This window comes from Capsicum annuum, chromosome 4 (genome assembly GCF_002878395.1).
Source record: "Capsicum annuum cultivar UCD-10X-F1 chromosome 4, UCD10Xv1.1, whole genome shotgun sequence".
NCBI classification, from domain to species: Eukaryota; Viridiplantae; Streptophyta; class Magnoliopsida; order Solanales; family Solanaceae; genus Capsicum; species Capsicum annuum.
The window spans coordinates 18,962,983-18,985,105 of NC_061114.1; the positions used below are offsets into that span (position 1 = coordinate 18,962,983).

Consider the following 22,123-nt stretch of genomic DNA (forward strand, 5'->3'; position numbering starts at 1 on the left):
AAACACTTGTAATATTGTGACACGTACAATAATTTATATATGTATGTCTTATGTTATGGTTTATTTTTGAAAACTGTGTCCAAAATCTTTTTTTGCAGAACTTGACAAAAAGTATTTTTGGAAAACAGAATTGTCACTTAGTTTTTTGAAGAAAAGTTTAAAAACCAAGTTTTTAAAAGATTTAAAGAAAAATGTTTGAGAAAATGATCAAGCTAGTACTCAATGTAGCGACATAAATTGATCTGATCCATGATATATAACAGGATATGAAAATAATTTTTATCTATGCTAAATATTTATCACTTTAGTCCTTTGCCTTACAAACTCAACAACATCCGGAAAAAAATCTATCAAATATAAATAATGGTTTCGACAATAATTCCTTTTGTGGTTTCATTTTTCTCCAATATATATATTTCTAATATATTAAAATTGTGAAGGTTTTTACAAATATTATTTGAACATTTTATCTTTCATTAAAAGAATTTGTAATAGACAAAATCGTCTTTTCATTTTTTTTCTTTAATTATTAATTAATTATTATAAAATTAAATAGTCCTAAAACATAAAATATGTGGCAGAGGAGAGAGACTGCCAAGTTAAAAAAAAAAAGACAAACATTAGTTAAAACGGTAACAGTTAAGAGAAGAAAATATGAGCATCCAAAATAGGATAATCAATTTCTAAATTATAAGATTTGAATTTCTGCTATAAACGTTAAATGCTATTTTGGGGAAAATACACAAGTTACTTATTTGTATTATATTTTATTAAGGATGGCGTGCGGATAATTTGTGTGGTAAAATAGATTTGTTATAAATAGAATGGATCTATTTTTATTTGTGAGTGGATATTTTATAGGGGGTGCGGATAATTTGTGTGGTAAAATAGATCTATTATAAATAGAATGGATCTATTTTTATTTGTGAGTAGATATTTCTTAACTTCTCTAAATATTTTTATTTTGAGTTTATCTATGTTAGTTTTATTAATATTCATATCTTGGGGGTGATTATATGGTAATTGGTTAAATGTTTTACAATAATATTCTTTATTTTTTTTCCTTTAGTTTTTGTAATTCTTCTATATTATTTTGAAGGTATTCTAAATATTCTATATCTTTTGTTTCAAAATATCCAATTAAATTATCTTTCATAAATTTTTCTAATAATATTATTTCTTTCATATTTTGTCTCCAATAGTTTAAATATTCATAGTCTATCATTTTATCATGTAGTAATTGCAGAGTTACAAATGTCAGTATAATAATTTATCCTAATTGTACTGTAATGTATATCTAATCCTAGATTTTTAATGCTATTTATTATCGTGTGTTGTTCTTCTCGTAGCGAGTTTTTTAAATTATATAAACTATCACATGTACTTTTTCCTAAATTTTCTAGGGTTTCTTCTATCCATATTAATTTTTCTTTTAGATTCTCTATTATTTTTCTAATTCGGTTTCTATAATTAATTTCTTCATTTAGATTATCTTGATTTTCTCTAGTTTTTCTAATATATTCTAACATTTCTTAATCTGAATAATATCCATCTGGGTAATTATCCAGGTATAACTGTTCTATCCAATTTATAGTTTCAATTTCATAGTCTAATATTTTTTCTAATATTATTCTCTTAATATCTATAATTTCTATATCTCTAAGTATATATAAGATTAAGATTTTAAGATTATCTATCATTTAAAATTGGTTAAATATTTTATTATAATATTTTTAGTTTTTTTTTTTTAATCTCTTTAATTCTTCTATATTTTCACTAAGAAATTGTATATATTTTATATATATTTTTCAAAATTCTAAATATACATAATTTATCATAGTGTGTGGGTTTGGTATGTAAGTATTTATAAAAGTAGTTCGGTAGGTGTGGTATATAATTAATTCTAGTTATAAAATATCTATCAAATATTTTTTCCAATATGATTTTTCTTATATCTACTATTTCTATATCCTTAAGTACATATAATACGAGTATTTTAAATTTATCTACCATTTCGTCAGATAAATAATTATCCATTTCTCATAAAATTGTTATTTTCAGAATATTCCCTTCAATCATGCACATAACAAAATATGATTACTTTAGATTGCTATATACTAGATTATTCTTAAATAACATATTCTTCGGTCACTATTAGCATGGTAATCTGGATACTTTTTCCTTAAACAGCGCCTCTACTCTAGTTACTCCCCTATCACGGCTTTCTTGCCTCACCGGTTTTACCTTTAGGATGACATAGTTCTTAGGGATTTTTCTCCTTTTCCACTTTGCTAATAAACTTCTTAACATGCTATTTTTCGAATAATTCTTCTATAAAGTAACTAACATGAACTTATTTTATCATATCATGATTGCTAGGAATTTATGAATTTAGCTATTCATAATAGTAAATGAATATACCTGTTCTGGTAGGTTTGGTAATTCTAAGTTTTGTTCCTCCATAGGTTTTCCATTAAATTATACCTGTTTTTAATAAATAAGCAAAATATTTATTGTGTACAAGAGAGATTTTGTGCTTCAACGCATGAAGGCTTACCTTCATCTGAGCGAATACTCTTCCATTTATAATACTGAAATCAAATATTTTACACTGTTTAATCTTTACACGTATCTGCATACTATTCCTAGAAAAGACTAATCTTTTAGCTAAAGTCTTAAAAACTTAAAAAGGTCAAAAAGCCTATAGTAGGCTAATAATGGTACCTAACCTAGTAAAGACTAACTATACAATGTCTTTTACGTAAAAGAAATTAAAAGTTATAATAATTCACATGGTGAAAACTATAAGTCATATGTCCTTTTCATATCTTTAATGACTTTTTGATAACTTTGTCTTCTTTTCTTTATCCGTGGTTGATTTTCCTTTGTTGTTGTATCTATCTTCTTTTTATTGCTTTGTATCTCCATTATTGCTTCATATCTTGCATCTTCCAGCTGTCGCTTTTATCTTCTTCTATTCCAATTGAACTTCTGGGATAATATTATCTTCTCTATTATATTTTGAACATTGATGGTCCGGATATTTATGTCCAATTAACTTGTAATATCTGGTTAATAATTCTTCCAAAATAAATTTTCTCTAATGGCTCTGGCGATAGGTCTTTTCTCTGGATTGAGTAACGTCAAGATCCATTGCCTAACGTCTTCCATATCTGCTTCTCATAGTTCCTTTGAATTTGAGTATACTATTACATTACCTCTTGAATAATAACTCTATATAGTATTTCTGTTGCGATAAGTGTTTGCTAACTCTTGAAGAATTGTGGATAGTTCGATAATTCTCTTATTTGCATAAAAATTTGGTATCTCAATTCTAGGTATTTCTGGTTGTTGAGTAATATCGTCTGGTATAATCATATCTCGGGTCATTCCTATTTTTACAACTTGTATAGGTGATTTAACTTCATCATACAATATCTCTGTTGGTGCTGTGTAAAATTTTATAAAAAATAGGTTACCTTTGGTTATTCTTTTAAAAATATTAAATGACTCATATATTTCTGGTATAGTGGATATTTCATTTCCGTCTTGGGTATATATGGTACTAAGTAGTCCATATTCGTAACAGGTTTTAACTAAACTTGGTTTGATTTTGGGTAAAGCAATTAGCTTATTGTATCCGGTTAGCTTCTGGGTTATGTAATTCGTATGTGGTTCTTGGATGTTTATAGCTCTGGGGTTGGTATTTAAGAAGGTTTGTATTTTGTAAATATTTTCTATGTATGTTCGGGCTGTATAGTTGTAGGTCTTTTTGTCTTGGTTTAAACTATCTCGATATGTGGTAATTTGTGGGGGTATGAACATAGGATCTTTTGGTATATTTGGAATAAATGGTTTATCAAATAGCCTGTTTAGGTTCATATTTGTGTTTTTCCTAACTCCTTTGCTTGTACCTACAGAAGTAGATTGATAAGCGTTATGGGTTTTATGGAGTATCCCAACGTCTCCTTCTAGCTCTGGAATTTTAATGTCTTCTGATCGATATAACTCTGGAATTTTAATGTCTTCCGATCGACATAGCTCTGCACACTGCTGAGTTAGCAGATTTGTAGTTTCAGACTTCAGTTTAACTTCATTAGTCTTTAGCTTTTCTATTTCATTACCCATACTGTCCACTTTCATTGAAAGCGTAGTTAGGGTTTTGAATATCTTTTCTAAAGTATCATCTTCTACTATATCAATCTGTGTAGCTTTGTCTTGATATGTAATCTGCAATAATATTTTTATTAGTACTAATTACTTCAATTGTAAATGTAAAATTTAATATATTCAATACTAGTCTCCGAATCTCTTTTGTTGTAACTGAATTTTGTATTTTCTTTGTTAGCCACCAACGTACCTGTGTATTATCTGTTCGTACAATAAATTTGTTATATACAATATATGGCTGAAATGATAATAAGCATTTATATAATGAGCATATTTCTTTTCTATTTATTTCCCATTTTATTTTCGTTTCATTAAACGTACCTGAGTAGTATCTACAATGGTGCTCTAATTTTTCTTCTTCATATCTATATTTAAGTACTCCTCCATAACTACATTCACTAACATCTGCTTTTACTATATATATAAATTTTCTATTTTCGTCTGGAAATTGTAATTTTTATAATTCTTTACAAAGTATTTTTATTTTCTGAACTTGTTTTTTATCTTCTTTATTGTAATTATATTCTACATCCTTTTTTAATTTTTTCTGTAAAGGCTTTAGGTTTTCTGCTAATTTTGGTATATATTCTCTTACTTGGTTTACTAATCCTAAAAATGATTGTAATTTCTTTTTTGTATCTAATTCTTCTTTTGAATTTATTATTTCTTGTACTATATGTTGTTGCATTTTTACTCCACTTTTATCTATTTGTATTTCTAAAAATTCTATCTGATTTTTCATAATTTCAGCTTTCTTTTCACTTAAACTTATTCCCGATTTTTCTATTATATCCGTAAATTGTTCTAATAATTTTAACTATTCTTCTTTGGTTTTTGTATATAATAGTATATCATCTATATATACTATACAATTAGGCAATTGTTTAAAATAACTATCCATAAAATGTTGATATCTACCTGGTGCATTTTTATATCCAAATGATAGTACATTCCATTCATAAAATTCTTGTGGTACCGTAAATGCGGTTAATTCCTTAGATTCTTCTTTTAACTTTAAATGTAAAATCCTGATTTACAATCAAATTTACTAAAGTAATTATATCCTTGTATTTGTCTTATTTTTAATATCTTATTTGGTATTGGGTAATTATATGTCATAGTTTTTGCATTTAAATTTCTATAATCAATAACCATTCTACTTTGTCCTCTTTTTTGTTCACTATGTTTATTTACTATAAATGTTGGGCTATTATGTTTACTATTACTTATTTTGTATATATTGTTTTTCTAATAATTCTTCTATGTGCATTTTAAATTCTTTTAAATCGTCAAAATTATATGTTAATGATTTTTGAGTTATTATGCTATTTTTATCTATTAATTCAATTTTTATAGTGATTTTATGTTTTTCCCATCCTTTTAATGGATTTTCACTATATAATCGTTCTAATTTTTTCTTAATTATTTCTATCTTACTTATTGAAAATATAGTTATTTCCTTTTTATTTATTGAAAATACGACCATTTATATTGTATCTTCAGTATTTTTTATATTTTTTAATTTTTGTGTAATTTTTTCACTTCTTTCTATCCAATCAGTTTTCTTTCTTATTTTATTAGTAACTCTTTTTGCTCTTACTTTCTGTTTACATGATGTTGTAAACCACCAATCCATTCTAGTTTTATATGTGAATATAATTTATCTAAAAACGGCATTCCTAAAAGTATATCTTCTGATGTTAGCTCATAATTATAGATTTCTTCTATTGTTAATATTTTATCCCATACTTGTGTTTTTACATTCTTAGCTTTATAAGTAATTAAGCTTCCTTCGGTATTAAATCCTTTAACTATTATTGGTATCTTTAATTTATCCCATTTACTTTTTGGTAAACAATTATATCTACATAAATTAGCTTCTGCTCCTGTATCTATCATAGGCGTATAATTTCTACTGTAATACCCTTCTACTACTATCTTCATTAATATATATATTTTCATATCATGTTAAAGCTCTTCTTAAGAATAATTTCTCTCTATTATATGTTATAGATAATTGTGTATGCTCTATATTATATGATTTTACTTGTTTTAGCCATTTTATTTCTAATATTATGTCTGTTTTTTACATTTCTTCCTTTATTTCAAATTCTACTTTTATTTTTCTAACTGATATTGTTATTTTTTTTTTCTGCTATATTTTTAGTGTTTATTAAGCTTCTTGGTAGATCTGGACATATATTATTGTCAGATTTTATTTCCTCATTTTTTATTAGATATCTTGCTATATAATTCTTTCTTGTCCTGTATTTAAGAGTATTAAATATTCTTTTTCATTTATTGTTCCTGTTATGTAATATTGGTTTAAATTAGTTGTTGAACTTGTTTCATAACTTGTTCTTTTTGATGAACTTGATGATTCTGGTTTTTCATAAGCTATTCTTTTTGTTGTGCTTATTCTATCATTTATTATTTCTAAATTTTCTTCTATATCTATGTCTCTATAACTATAATCATTATTATCAATTATTTTTACAAATTGTTCGAAAGGACTTTTGATTTGTATTTTGTTAATTTTATTTTTTCTCATTATTTTATGTTTTGTTGTTAATACGTATAGATTTTTACATCTTGCTGTAAATAATTTACTTCCTGGGATTAGTTCTATTCCTGATATTTTCCAATATAATACTAATGATTATCTATATTTTTATCTTTTATTGCTACTGAATATTCGCACTTATTATAAATTTAAATTTTTGGTATATTAAATTTCCTTTTATGGCTGTTATTATACTTTTTTCTATAGATTTTATAATTCTATCATCTGCTAGGTATAATTCTATTGGTGTATCTATTCCTTCTCTGAAACATGTTTTTATTAATATCTCTGTACCTCCAAGGTATACATATTTTATTGGGTCTCTACTTTTTATATCGTTTATTTTTTATTAATTATTCTTTTTGTTACTAGTGATGTACTAGCTTTACCTTTTGCATATCTACGGTCTATTACATGTTCTTTTTGTCTTACTACGTAGTATTCTTCTTCTCTTCTACTAAATATATTTTTTATTGTTGGTATTTTAAATATTTTTTCTACACTTGAATCTAATTCTTTTCCTTTTATTTTATCAAATATGTGACTATCAAATATTATTTTTTGATCTGTTCCTTCTTCATTTAAATATTCTTCCTTTGTTATTATTTTTATATATTCTTCAATTATTTGGTTTATTCTTATATCTTCTTCAGTCATTTAATTCATCTAATTCACTATCTATTTCATTATCTGTTTTATTCTCTGAAATTTCATATATATTATCTTCACTTTCTAATTCGTAATCTATATAATCCATCTGCATATATTCTGTATTTTCTATTTTTATTTCTGATATTTGTTTATTTTTTGGGTTTTTAGGTAATTTACAATCTCTAGCTAAATGTCCTAATTTTCTGCAATTATAATAAGTACATTCTTTTATAGATTTCTTTTTCCTATATGGTCTTTTATGTTTATAATTTTTTACATAATATCTTTTTCTTGGTTTCTTATATTTATATTTTGATTTTTTGTATTTCTTATATTTATTATGTCTTTTTCTTTTCTTATAATATCTTTCTTCGCATCCAAATTGAGGAGCTATTTTATCTTTGCAACATGCTAAATTTCTTATTAATGTTTTTTCCATTTTTATTTCTTCTCTATATTTTTCACATAGGTTTCTATACCATTGTTGTAAAAAATTTATTCTTGCTCCTAGAGTATCTACTATTTTTGCTTCATCCCAACTTTTTATTGTTTTTGAACTAAATGGTTCAGGTAATTTACTAAAATATAATTTTCTTATTTCTTTACTTTCTTCTGTATTATATGTTCCTTTATAATATTATTCTTTAAATGCGCAAGTATATTCATCTATGTAACACATATTACATATTGCTAATTTTAACATTAAATTCCTATTTGTATCTTTCTCTTCATTTTGTTCTTCTTTTGTTGTTGTCATGCTACTAAATTCGTCTTTTATAGCTATTTCATATTTTTTTAATAATTCTATAGGTGTTAATTTAGTTGTAGTTGTTGATGATGTTTCTTCTGTAGGTTTGTCAGTTCTTAATACCCTTTTACTATTTTCAGTTAGATTTGAAAACCATATTTTTACTGTTTCTATTAGTGTTCTTTCTATATATTCTGGTGCATCTGTTACATTTAGATTATTATCTAATAATTATTTTGTCATATATCTTATCCATAATTGTATTATTTTTTCTATATCTATTACACAATCTAAGTCTAAAAAGTTATAATTTTTATTAACTATTTGTTTTGGTGTCCATTTGTCATATCCATCTTTTAGATTATATCTTTTAAACTAATTCTTATAATATGTAGGTTTTCTTATTTCTGATGTTCTAGGTATTATATTTTCATCTTCTTTTTTATCAAGAGTATTTATTTCTGTGTTTCTATTTCCTAAGTTTTCTTCATTAATTACTTTTGCTTTTCATTGATTTCTAAATTTTTTGTATTTGTTAAGATTTCTGTATATGTTTCACTATCTTCTGAATCATAATTATCTGTTTCTTCAATATCTATTGTATTTATTTCTAATTTTTCTTTAAATTGATTTATCTCGTTTAATAATTTTTGTTCTATATCTTTTTCTTCTTTTTCTTTCTGTCTTTTTTCATACAAATCTTTTAGCATTTATAGTTCTTTTTCTAATTCAACAATCCTACTATTTTTAGTTTCTTCTATTTTTCGTATTTATTCTGTAGTTTGTTGTTTTATTTTTTCTATTTCTTTTTTCTATCTATTTCTTCATTTTCTTTTTCTATTCTTACCATAGCTGTCAATTTATCTTTTAATTTTAATTCTTCCTTTTCTAACATTAAATATAAATGTTCACCTATTTTCTTATACCTTCTTCCTAGATTAGAAAATACTATTTTTATTTTTAATCCTTCATGATTTTCATATATTTTTTCATCTATTGTAAATTCTTCTTTGTTTGTTTTTATTTAATTGTTAATAGATCTTGTTACTATATATATTCTAGACTATCTATTGTTGATTCTAAATTTGATATTTCTTATTTTTGTGCATTTATTGAGTTTTTACTAACTCCGGCAATTATGTTATATTGTAGTCTTTCTATCCTTATTTTTAATTCTTTACGTTTTTAGATATTATTTGCTTTAGTTCTTTATATTTTGGTAAATTTTGTACTTTATTCATCTAAATAATATTTTGGGGAATATCTAAATGTAGTTTTATCAAATAAGTTAGTCATAATTAATAAATTAATCAAATAATAAATTAATCAAATAAATCCAAATATATATTACTTCCGTAAATTTAAACAGCATAGGCTCTGATACCAATAGAATACATACAAAAAGTAAAGTATAATTTTGGGGGTTGAAAATGAATTTTCCAACTTTAAACATCTTTCATGTATGTACTTCTTCTATTATTCATTATAAATTGGAACAACTAAAATTATAATATGTTTTGAAAAAAACATAATAGGTTCTTGGTGGTAAATCTTATGACCTGGCCGATGCATTTTGTTGGGTTTGTGGATTCTTCCACCAAGAATTCTTTAAGAACAACAGTCAAATTCGCACAAAAATTGGGATATGGTCTATACTATGAAAAGAAGGAAAAATCTTGAACGAACTAGAGGTTGGTCCTACATTGCTCGATATTTTGAGAAAGACAAGAGTGTTGAATACTGTAAGAAAACATACAATCTCTTACTTGAATACCCCTCATGGAACTTTACAAGATTTCGTAATCCTTAATGGGAAAATTTCAGAACTAGAAGTCGCTTGTTATACATATCAACTCTTATTAATGGGATTCGACATGTTTATAGCAAGGGGTTAGTTCACTGTGATATAAAATTGATTATGAGCTTCTATAAAATAAGAATTCTTCCTTGCTACCACAATTAAAAAACAGATTTCTTGGCTTTATTCTAAACACACACACACACACATATAGACATTGGTAGTTGTTATTATGATTCGGACAGAATAAGCAAACCACAAGTAAAAGAAAACAAGAACAACACACAAATTTACGTGGAAATTCAAAAAAAATTACGGGCAGAGGCAGAGGAGGTTTCACTATAATGGAGAGAGTACAATATGGAGAAGGCTGAATTTTCTGAATAATAAAAATAACCAACTAAATCGCACTTATATAGTACGTGCATACAAATAGGTCCTAGCCCCCAAAACATAAAGGTCCATACCGCGGGGCCTTCACCCCCGAACCCCTATCGGGATCAGTAGTGAGCTCCAGAATCGAGCCTACGCTACCATCACAGACCCCATTGAAAATCACAAACATGGGTCGCACCGTAAAACTTTTAGAGTCGAACCAACAAGATTTGGGTCACAACTCTAACAGTCTCCACCTTGACACGAATTCTAATTCAGAACTCAAATTCATTTCAAGACAAACTCTCTACCTCTTCCACAAAGACCCCTAAGGGCACATCTTAACATCTAACACCAACCAAGTCCAAGCAATGCTTAAACTTGGCACTTGGTAGTGTCTTGATCATCATATCAGCAGGGTTATCATGGGTACTAATCTTGCTTATCACAATATCACCACGAGCAATAATTTCACGCATAAAATAATACCGAACATCGATGTGCTTTGTTCTTTCGTGAAACATCTGATCTTTTGTAAGAAAGATAACACTCTGACTGTCGCAAAAGATTGTAGTAATCTGTAAGTTTTTGCTAAGTTCACCGAATAGACCCTTCAACCAAATAACTTGCTTGAAAGCCTCCACAATAGCCATATACTCTGCCTCAATAGTTGACAAAACAATCGTAGTCTGTAAGGTAGCTTTCCAAATGATAGCACAACCACCAATAGTGAAAACATAGCCTGTAGGGGGTCTCTTTTTATCATGGTCTATTGTAAAATAAGAATCAATACACCCGATTACTCCATCTCTATTTCGCCCAAACTGCAAACAAACATCAGCAAATCCATGCAAGTATCTGAGAATCCACTGAACTGCTTTCCAATGTTCTTTGCCAGGATTTGCCTTGTATATGCTAACTGCATTGACAGCATATGATAAATCTGGTCGGAAACACACCATCGCATACATGATAGACCCGACGGTACTAGAGTATGGAACTCGAGACATATAGTCACTCTCATCATCTTTCTTTGGAGATAAAGTGGTCGAGAGTTTGAAGTGAGTTGCCAATGGAGTACTGACAGGCTTGGCATTTTGCATATTGAACCTGTGAAGTCCTTTCTCAATATACCTTTTTCGACTCAAGTATAACTTACACTTCTTTTTATTCCTCATAATTTCCATGCCAAGGATCTTCTTTGCTGCTCCTAAATTCTTCATCTCAAACTTCTTGCTGAGTTGGGCTTAGACTTTTATTATCTCTCTCATATCCTTTGCTGCAATCAATATACAAGAGAAGATACACGAATGAACCATCACTTACCTCCTTGAAGTACACACAACTATCATAACTACTCTTTTGAAATATATGAGAGGTCATAAAAGAGTCAAAATCTCTTATACCACTGTCTGAGCGACTGTTTTAAGCCATAAAGAGACTTTTTTAGTAAGCATACATAGTCCTCCTTTCCTGAAACTACAAAGCCCTCTAGTTGCTGTATATATATGCCCTCCTTAAGTTCTCCATGTAAGAATACAGTTTTGACATTCAACTGCTCAAGCTCAAGATTATGCATGGCCACAATACCAAGCAAGGCTCAAATCGAGCTATGCTTAACAGCTAGACAAAACACATCTGTGAAGTCAATACCTGGAACCTGACTATAGCCTTTAGCAACTAGTCTTACTTTGTATCTAGCATCTTAAACTCCTGATGTTCCTTCTTTTCTTTTAAATACCCACTTGCAATGGACAACTCTCTTATCTTTAGAAAATCTCACCAAATCCCATGTAATATTCTTATGAAGTGATTTCATCTCCTCCTATCTAGCAATCATCCACCGATCGAAATTATCACAACTAACTGCCTCTGAATAAGAAGAAGGTTCTTCACCATAATCAATATCTTCTTCTATATTCAATGGATAAGCAACCAAATTAGCTTCAACATACTTCTGAGGAGGTCTAATATCTCTTCTAGGCCTGTCTTTAGTAATAGAATATTATAGCGTCACTAGTAGTGAAAAAGAAATAGTACCACTCTATATCTCCGGGCTAGACTGAGAAGTAGACACTGGTGTAAACTCTGCTCCAATCTTTAACTCAACGTGGGTGCTTAACTTTTGCTAATTCATGTCACTAAGCTAATCTGAAGGAGAAGCACTAGATTCGGAGGGAGCCCGAAGCATGGCAATTTCATCAAACACAACATACCTGGTAATTATAACCTTTCTATTTTTTGGATACCAAAGCTTATAACCTTTAACACCATGCTTATAACCCATAAATAAGTATTTGACAGATCTAGGTTCCAACTTTCCATTGTCAACATGAGCATAAGCAGGACATCCAAATATCCTTAAATCAGAATAACTAGCAGGAGTATCAAACCATACCTCTTGTGGAGTCTTTTTATTAATCGCGACTGAGGGAGAGAGGTTAATAAAAATATAAGTTATAAAAGCAGCTTTGGCCCAATAAGACTTGGGTAAACCAGCATTAGAGAGCATACAACATACCTTATCCATTATAGTTTTATTCATTCATTTGGCCACACCATTCTGCTACAGAGTATGACAAACTCTCAAGTGCCTCACAATTCTTTCTGACTTACACAAAGCATTAAATTCATTAGAATAGAACTCTAAACCATTATTAGTCTGAAGGCGTTTTACCTGTTTTCCTATTTGTTTTTCAATCATAATGTTCCACTCCTTGAAAGTAGGTATCACATCAATCTTTTGCTTCAGGAAGAATACCTACAATTTTCTGAAATAGTCATCAATAATAGTCAACAGTTAATTCACACCTCCTCTAGAAGGTACTCTAAAAAGACCCCAGAGATCAGAATGAATGTAATCAAGTGTGCCTTTAGTTGAGTGGATGCCTTTAGTGAATCTGACTCTCTTCTGCTTCTCAAAAATGCAGTGCTCATAGAACTCCAATTTGGTAATACTCTGGCCATCAAGAAGTCCTATCCTGCTTAGTTCAGCCATCCCGTTTTCACTCATATGCCTTAGGTGCATATTCTAAAGTTTAGTAACGTCGCTTTCTAATAGAGTAGAGGTAGAAACAACTGCATCATCTGTAAACATTGAGCCTTGCAAGACATCCAAATTTGCAGACTTTCTCTGGCTTCATCATAACAAGAGAACCTTTAGTAACCTTCAGGACTCTACCTTCACTAGTGTACCTATATCCGCTCGAATTAAGGGTACTTAAGAAAATAAGATTTCTCTCCAGGTCTGGGACATACCGCATATCACCAAGTGTCTTCACAACCATATCAAACATCTTAATTTTGATTGTTCTAATATCAGTTATTTTATAAGGTGTGTTATTTCCCATCAACACTTCACCTTTAAAGACTGTTTCATATGTTGTAAATCAATCCCGATTACGACACATATAAAACATACAAGCTGAATCAATAATCCAATCCTTACAGGATTTGGAGCTACCATAAGAAACTACCAAGAGTTCTCCATCACTACTTCTATTTTCAACAAAACTGGCTTCACCAGACTTCTCTAGTTGGTTTTTCTTCAGTTTTGGAGCTTCTCTTTTCTCTCTATTCTGTAACTTCTAACACTCGGATTTGATATAGCCCTTCTTCTTGCAGGAATTATAGATTTTGTTTCTACTTATGGATTTTGACATATTCTTGTCATCACCCCTAGAATTCCTCACACGAGTCCTTCCTCGAACAATGACACCATCTCCTTGAGTCTCCGACCCATTCACAAGATGTTTTATCTTTTCCTTAGAGAATAACGCATCATAGACTTTATATATCGTCAGGGTATCACAACTATATAAAATCGTTTCTCTAAAGGTCATGTATGATGGAGGCAGCAAACACAACAAAATCAACCCTAGATCTTTCTCATCGTACTTAACTTCTAGAGTCTCTAAATTAGAGACGATTTTCTTAAATACAGATAGGTGATCCTCCAAGGACGCACCCTCGGACATATGATATGAATAAAGTCATTGTTTGAGATGTAACTTACTTATTAGGCTCTTCGTCATACACAACGATTCCAGTTTCAACCACAACACAGTGGAAGTGGTCTCCTTTAAAACATCCTGTAGAATCTATTGGATAGATGAAGATGGATCTGAGATAGAGCCTTCCAATCCTTAAGCTGTTTGTCCTCGTCCGTCCACGATGAGGGCATCTTATCAAACCCTAATAGAGCATTGTCAAAATCCATCTTCGCAAGCACAACCTGTATCTTAACCTACCATAACAAAAATTTGATATTGCAATCCAACAGCAGAATATTATACTTCATGGTTTCCATCCCTGAAAAATCAATCGAATAGACTCTGATACCAATTTGTTATGATTCGGACAGAATAAGAAAATCACAAGTAAAAGAAAACAAGAACAACACATAGATTTACGTTAAAATCCTTACGGAAAAAATCACGAGTAGAGGCAAAAGAGGTTTCACTATAATGAAGAGAGAGTACCATGTGGAGAAGGCTGAATTTTTTGAATAATGAAAATAACCCACTAAATCGCACTTATATAGTATGTGCGTACAAATAGGTCCTAGGACCAAAAATATAAAGGTTCATACCGCGAGGCCTTCGCCCCCACACCCCCATTGGGATCAATGGTTGGCTTCGGGATCGGGCCTATCAGCCCGATTCCTACGCTACTACTATAGACCCCATTGAAAATCACAAACATGGGTCGCACCATGAAACTTTTAGGGCCGAACCAACAAAATTCGGGTCACAACTCTAACAGTTGTCTTCAATATTTGAATAATGTTTCATTCTTGGTGTTGTTGAACTCTAATGTGATAATTGTTTTGGCATTAAAAGCGGCAAATTTATCTCCTTATATCAAGCAATCAGTTTTGTTGAGAAGTTTATTAAAGCTTTAATCTTTTAAATTTTCTTTTTTAACTCAATTTATTGTATTTTTGAAGTTAATATTGGGTGGTATGTTGATCAATCATATATGAGGTCGTGAATGGTAAAGACATTTTTATGTATACGTCGAAGAATTTATGCCAATATCATATAGGTTTAATGTGGTTCTAGATCTTTCTATTTTTATTTGTACGAATGCATAATTATAAAGTTTTATTTTTGTTTGAACCATTTATACTTGTGATTTATGTGTGTTGATGTCTGAAAATAACTTCTCTACCTTCTTAAAGCCTGTGTGCACCTCGAGGTAAGAGTAATATACTCTACCATCTCTAGATCCCCTTTTGAGGCTATCCTGAGTTTGTTGTTGGTGTATTTATGTTTGTCGATGTAATTTTATATTAAGACATTGTCGAAGCCTTTATGTAATATGTTTCTTTGTGTAGAATGGTGTCCATGTAATATATTTTTAGATCTTAATCAATATAGGATGTATTCTTAGAAGATGTTACAAGTTTTAGCTAAAGAATTATTGAATTATGCCACATTCACATTGTGTTGATGGAAACTATTGTGGAAGAAAAATATTACAACACAAGAGATAGAAATGTAAACAATTAGCTATGGGTGAGGAGAAGTTAAATTTTTTCTAGCATGGTAGGAGCTTAATAAGTTGGAACTGTAGACAGGACTATTGATTTTGTTTAGATTGTATATTTTTTTACTTGATAAATAAAATAATTAGTTACCAAAAAAATATATTCTATTCATGCTTAATTTTTGTAAAAATTGTAAAAATACAATGACAAAAAATTGAGTGACGTTAATTATTATTCAAATTTCAATCTTTTTCTGCAAGTTTTTAAAAAAACTCAAAAAGATGGCTCTTTATATCAAAGTGTAATTTTTAAAGACATGCGACTTTAGTGTTAATAATCATAATATGTGTGTTCTTATTAAATAATTAATAGGAATTTTTCATAATTAAACAAGCTTATAGAATACGTTGTACATGAAGTCACACTAGGAGGGTGTTCGGATAAGATTAAAATTTGGTCAAACTAGCTTTTAATCACTTTTTTAGCCTTTTTAGGTGTTTGGTAAAATTTAAAAGTGATTAAAAAAATTAATGTTGATTAAAAAAAGCAAAAATTGAGAAGATGGATACTCCCAACTTTTTACTTTTTAGATTAAATTTTTTTTAAGTTTTACCAAAACATTTACCTTTTTATCCCTTATATTTTCTTTTAATTCCAACAATACCCTAAACTTTGTAGTCCTATAATGATTTTTCTTTCTTTTTCTTTTTGCCACTTTTTTTCATCTTTTCCCTCCAGTTTTTTCTTCATCTTTCTCTTTTATTTTCAGAGAATCCATCATTACATAAGAAAATACTCAAAAATCTTATCGTCAAATCGAGCTTGTGGTAAGTTCTTCTCTATTTGTTCACATTGAATCTCTGCATGTTATTTAAATTTTAAAAATTGATTCTTTAGTTTGTTTCATTCCTAAAAATTTTATGTTGTTTACTGCTTTACTTTTCACCCAAGAGATGCGTGTGTGATATTCTTTTGACAAACTTGATGCGTTGTATTAGGAGTTATTTTCACACGTAATTGATTAAATAATCTTGTTTTTTATGAGTTCAATTGTCACAAGGAAGTTGAAATATTCTGTGTAGGGTATTTTTTAAGGATTATTGTGTGTCTTATCAAACTGAAGAACCAAATCCGAGATAAACTCCTTTTTTTTAGAAAACACGTTGGATAGCTTCAGAGAAAAAAAATTATCAAATATGTAAGCCAGTAATAGTATAACTAGAGAAGATGAGAGAAGATGAGGGTTTGTTTCATTCAGAATAAGAGACTTAAAAGATCGTTTTCCCATGTGTCGGTTGCCGCTGAGCAATGGCGAAGCTATGACAAGGATGGTCCTGTTTTGGAATTTGATCCTCTTGGGAATAAGTTGATATACTACATCGAAATTTATCGTGTTGTGGACCCTTGAAACCAGAGAATCAAATACAAGGTGCAAACTGCCTATGCAAATAAAGGATTAAACTGCCTATGCAAATAAAGGATTAAACTGAAACTTCTGTGCAAGTGACTCATGTTAAAATAGCTATAATGTCTATAGTTCAAATATGTAAGGAAGCTACCATAAATGTGAAATTACCTTCACTTGATAGTAGATGAAGGCACCCCTGAAATATTTTTTTGTTTAGACTAGTAATTATTTGACGACATTTTGATTTGATAGCTGGTCCAAGTCAAGTAAAGGAGTGAGGTTGCAGTATGATGGAGGCTAGCTGATAGATAGTTTAATTGTAATGAATCCTCTTAACAATGAATTAAAATGAGCCTAAATAGAGCGTAATGAATGCATAAATTCATACATCCGACCCATCTAACTTGGATTGAGGGTAATTCTTGATGGAGTGATATCTATGATTTCGGATAGATAGTTTTTAGTAATCTAAGCCGTTTTCTCCCATTTGATTATGGTTGATTTTTCTTCTTGATTTCAATGCAAAATTGTTACGAATGCAGTGCTGATTGATAGATTATTTCTTTAAGTGTCAAGCACTCTATGCATAATTACTATTAACAACAACAACAACGCCTCAATACCAGGCCAAGTAAGATTCGGTTATATGAACTCCCACTATTCATGTATAATAGAGGGTGACCTGATAAAAAAAAATATCAATTATACATAGATCTGATACATTATTTGTTTTTAATTAATACTTTACTGGTGAGTGAAAAAAAGGAAGATATGGGATAAAATATGTACACGTCGACAATTCTCTCAACGCTTGTGTTGTGTTGAATGTTGGATTAAGGTTTTGATGAATTTGGCAAAGTAGTTAGCAAGGGAGGCTCAAATCAAGTATTGTGGGGTTGCTCTTTTTGCTGTCACCTATAGCTGTTTGAATTCCCAGCTGGTGATATTGCTCCAGGGCTATACACTCCCTATTCCAATTCCGATATCATTGGAACAAAGCTCAACACCAAGTGACACCAGAAAAATGCTAGGCTTTAATAATAGCCGTGCAAAACTTGAAAGAAAAAATATGCCTGAAGCTTGTCTAACACAAGAAAATATAAGGAAAAAGGAATTATATTTACGTGACTAATGCTAAGGGATTTAGGGGATTATATTTTCATAACAAATTGTAATCAATGTAGGGGATTATATTTGCATAACAAATGCTGAGTATAAGCGATTATATTCTCCTTTGACAGGTTCGTGATAATTCCAGAAAACATAACTCTCTATCACGTCCAATCCTCCTTCCTTAGCCTTTCTAATTATCTCAGGCCATATCTACATTCAACCAGAAAACTGAAAAATCAAAAGAAAAGAAAAGACCCCACATTGGCATATAGGAATGTATAACATAATATAAGAAGATAACATTCACTTCAAGTGTAGTTCTTGGATAATGTATTGATCCTGATTGCAAAATTCTCCTCTTTCCATCAATAACCAATGCCTTGTGATCATAAGTTACTGTTGTTGAAGCCCCTCTTTCAAAAACTAAAACCATAAATAAAACTATTATCAGTAACACGTTCTTTCTTTTCATAGTTCAACCGTATGGTCACAAAAACAAGAATAGAGCACTGACTTTATAACATCCAATGATATTTTTGGATCAATAGTTGTTGTAAGCACGGGCGGATCTATTAAGGCCCGTGGGGGTGGCACGCCACCCACAAACTTCGACGGAAACTCTATATATATAGCTGTATATATTTACAGATATAGTTAAAAATTAAGTCTGCCACCCACAAAAACAAGACACTGTCTAGTGCGGGTGGCAAAGAGCTGATTTTGTAGCTCCAAGGTGCATTTATTTTTTAAAACCATTTTTGTTAATAATTTTTCATTAAAAAAGTAAGGCACCAGCTGACTTTGTTAATAATTGCAACGCGTACCATTTGTTTTTTAAAACCATTTTTGTTAATAATTTTTCATTAAAAAAGTAAGGCACCAGCTGACTTTGTTAATAATTGCAACGCGTACTTGATACCAAGCAAAGCCAAATTCCTATTTCCAAATTAAAAAAAAAAACTATTTCCAAATTCCAAATCAAAACATCGACTGAGACTCTTGTTCTTGAGGTTTCCTGCTGCTGCTTGCTCTCTCTCTTTGTTTGCTCTCCGTAAGTTATATTGAAAAATTATTTTGTTTCTCTTTCTTGAGCCTAGAAACCCAAATTTGGAATTATCTATGTATCTTGATAACTTGATTTAGGAGAAATTGTTCTAGTTTTGTGATTGAGAATTTGAGATGGAGAATTTTTTCAAGAAGGTTAATTATTCACAATCAAGTTCTAGTAATGTCAATGTCAATCGTTCTTGTCTTATAACTGACCTCAATTTGGGTTCACTTAAAGCCAATCCGGGAGAAAGAAGACCTATTTCTGATTATGATCCTCGAAGACGAGATGAAGTGAGGAAATATTATATTGAAAAAGGGCCTTGTCAACCTGTCTTGAAACATTAGTTGAGGCAAATATGATTTCACAAACGCATTAGTTGAGGCAAATCTTGTAGAAACTTATTCACTTGTTTATTTACTTGTGAAGTTGACTTTGGTTTTAATCGTCGCTACGACAACTGTTGAGAGAACATTCTCTTCCATGAAGCACATAAAAAATGAAGTGCGAAATAGTATTGGTGATCAATATTTAAATGATTGTTTAGTATGTTACATAGAGCGTGATGTATTTAAAAATGTAAGTAATGATGTCATTGTTGATCGTTTTCAGAATATGAAAAGTCGTTGTGGGAAATTGTAATGAATTATGGATATTATGATATTAGTAATATTATTAAAAGTTTAAGTTTGGTCATTTTATCATTGTTCTTTTATTATTGATTGATTTGTTAATTATCCTATAGATCGAAAAGATGAATAATCCGATTGAATTACTTGGCACCCGGTGAATTCAGATTCTGGATCGCCTCTGGTTGTAAGGATATTTTGTCCTTAGTAGTTGTTGTTACTGAAAAAAGGTGAATCTTTATTAGTTTTCTCCCCAGCATTTCGGACCATAACTTTGGAGTCACTGAGGTGATGATCACTATGTATTTACCAAGATTGTATGCAAGTGATGTCTCTAGTACTTATTAAAGTATGCAAATTTCAAGAGCTAGACTACAAAATATGAAACAAAAAGAAATATCAAAATTTAAGAAACTGTATGGTAGATTGAATCAGACCAATGGGGGGCGAAACATGTAAATTCGTAATTTCACATTATGCTAGGATACTTGTCATCTATTTCAAGTTATTATAACAACTAGTGCAATTTTACAGTTAAAAAGTGTGTACACCACACCAAATTACTTTAAGTTAACTAAAAAAATAACCTTTCCTTTCCTTTGATTCACTATCTTGTCTCAAATTTGAGATTGAAAATATAAGAGTGTCATAATAAATAAATTCTATTTCTTCAGAGAATGTCGGAACCTAATTCGGGACATGCTAATGCTAAGTGGGACAATGCTACTCATCTCCTCTTTTTAGAGTTATGTGAAAAGGAGATTAGAAAAGTAAATAGGCCAAATAGTTATTTAGCAAAAAATGAAAAGAAAAATATGATTGATGAGTTCAGTAAAATGACGGAACGAAACTATACCAAACTACAAATAAAAAATCATTGGGACTACATAAAGAAGGAATGGTCTCTTTTCAAGCAATTGATTAGAGGAGAGACGGGTTTAGGATGGGACCTCACGAAAAAAATAATTATAGCAGATGATAATTGGTGGGAGCAAAAAATTAAGGTACATTTTTTATAACATACTATGTGTTTCTTATATCTTTCAGTGTTAAATTTCTTGGTTTGCTCAAAGTGCTTTATTTTTCAGGACAATGCTGAGTATAAAAAGTTTAGAAATAAAGATCTTTCACTCATATAGTTTCATTATGATGCATTATTTGCTGATATTGTTGCTACGGAAGAAGAAGCACGTGCAACAAATCAAGAACAAATGTCTAAAATCGGAATAGATCTCGATGAAGATGGATTAAATAGTATTGATGGTTATAACAAGGAGCAGTTTATTAATTCTAATGGTGAAAAGAGTGATGAAAGTGATGATATGCAGAATGTAGATTTTGTTATGTTTTCTGAACCTTCACTAAAAAGGTCAAAATCTATGAGTGATGTTGATGGTGGCAGTCAAGTGAAAAGAACAAGACAAAGTCTGCATCCTCGTTAATGAAACAAGAAATACACTCTCTAGTAGAGTTTATAGCTAACCAAAGCACTGCTACATCTCCTAGTAAAAATGAGCCCACCATCGAAAAATGCATGGATATGTTAGCAAATATTTCTGATATGCCTGAAGGGAGTGAAATGTTCAACTATTCAGTGAACAAGTTGGTTAGAAAGAGATGAGTCAAGTATTCTGCAAGTTGACTAATGATGAAGCTCGAAAGTCATGGTTGGAGTATAACTATCAATTATTCACGAAGAAAATGTGAAGAATGTATTGCTATGATTAAACATTTTTATTGTTTCACTTTTGAACTTTATGGTTGTATGCATGAACTTTATTTATTAGTTTTTGTTTAGACGTTGTGATCATGTGATTTGATCATTTTTATGGTGAGTTGCATTATTATTTTGCAGAATCTTATTTATGTTTGTATGGTTGTATACCATATGATTGAACCTTTATAATTAGTTATTGTCATTGAATTTGCATCTTGTTTTGATTATTATTGAAGTGTGTTTGTAAAACCTTTTTAATAAGTTGTCACTAGTTGAATTGTTATTCAATTGTGAGATTTTTTGGCCCATTGAAATTTTAAAAAGATTTGATGAATGATTGAGGTATTTTTTTCAATTAAATGGAGAGTTGGGACATTAGTAATTTGATTTCTCCCTATCCAAGTGATTTGTT

At 29.9% G+C, this 22,123-nt stretch overlaps 1 protein-coding gene across 1 annotated transcript; it reads left to right on the forward strand.

Annotated features, from left to right (window-relative positions):
- Nucleotides 1-20,671: 20,671 nt before the first annotated feature.
- On the forward strand, nucleotides 20,672-21,436 carry LOC124897915 (L10-interacting MYB domain-containing protein-like). The gene is made up of 2 exons (XM_047411542.1): nucleotides 20,672-20,998; nucleotides 21,134-21,436. Exons 1-2 carry the CDS (start codon nucleotides 20,672-20,674, stop codon nucleotides 21,434-21,436), a joined length of 630 nt encoding a protein of 209 aa, XP_047267498.1.
- The last annotated feature ends 687 nt before the right edge of the window (nucleotides 21,437-22,123 follow it).

Bases quoted from the DNA above. Each gene is read 5' to 3' on its own strand.
- LOC124897915 (XM_047411542.1), top strand. From the start codon at position 20,672: ATGTCGGAACCTAATTCGGGACATGCTAATGCTAAGTGGGACAATGCT. The intron at 20,999-21,133 runs GTACATTTTTTA...TCACTCATATAG, and splicing joins GGTGGGAGCAAAAAATTAAG to TTTCATTATGATGCATTATT.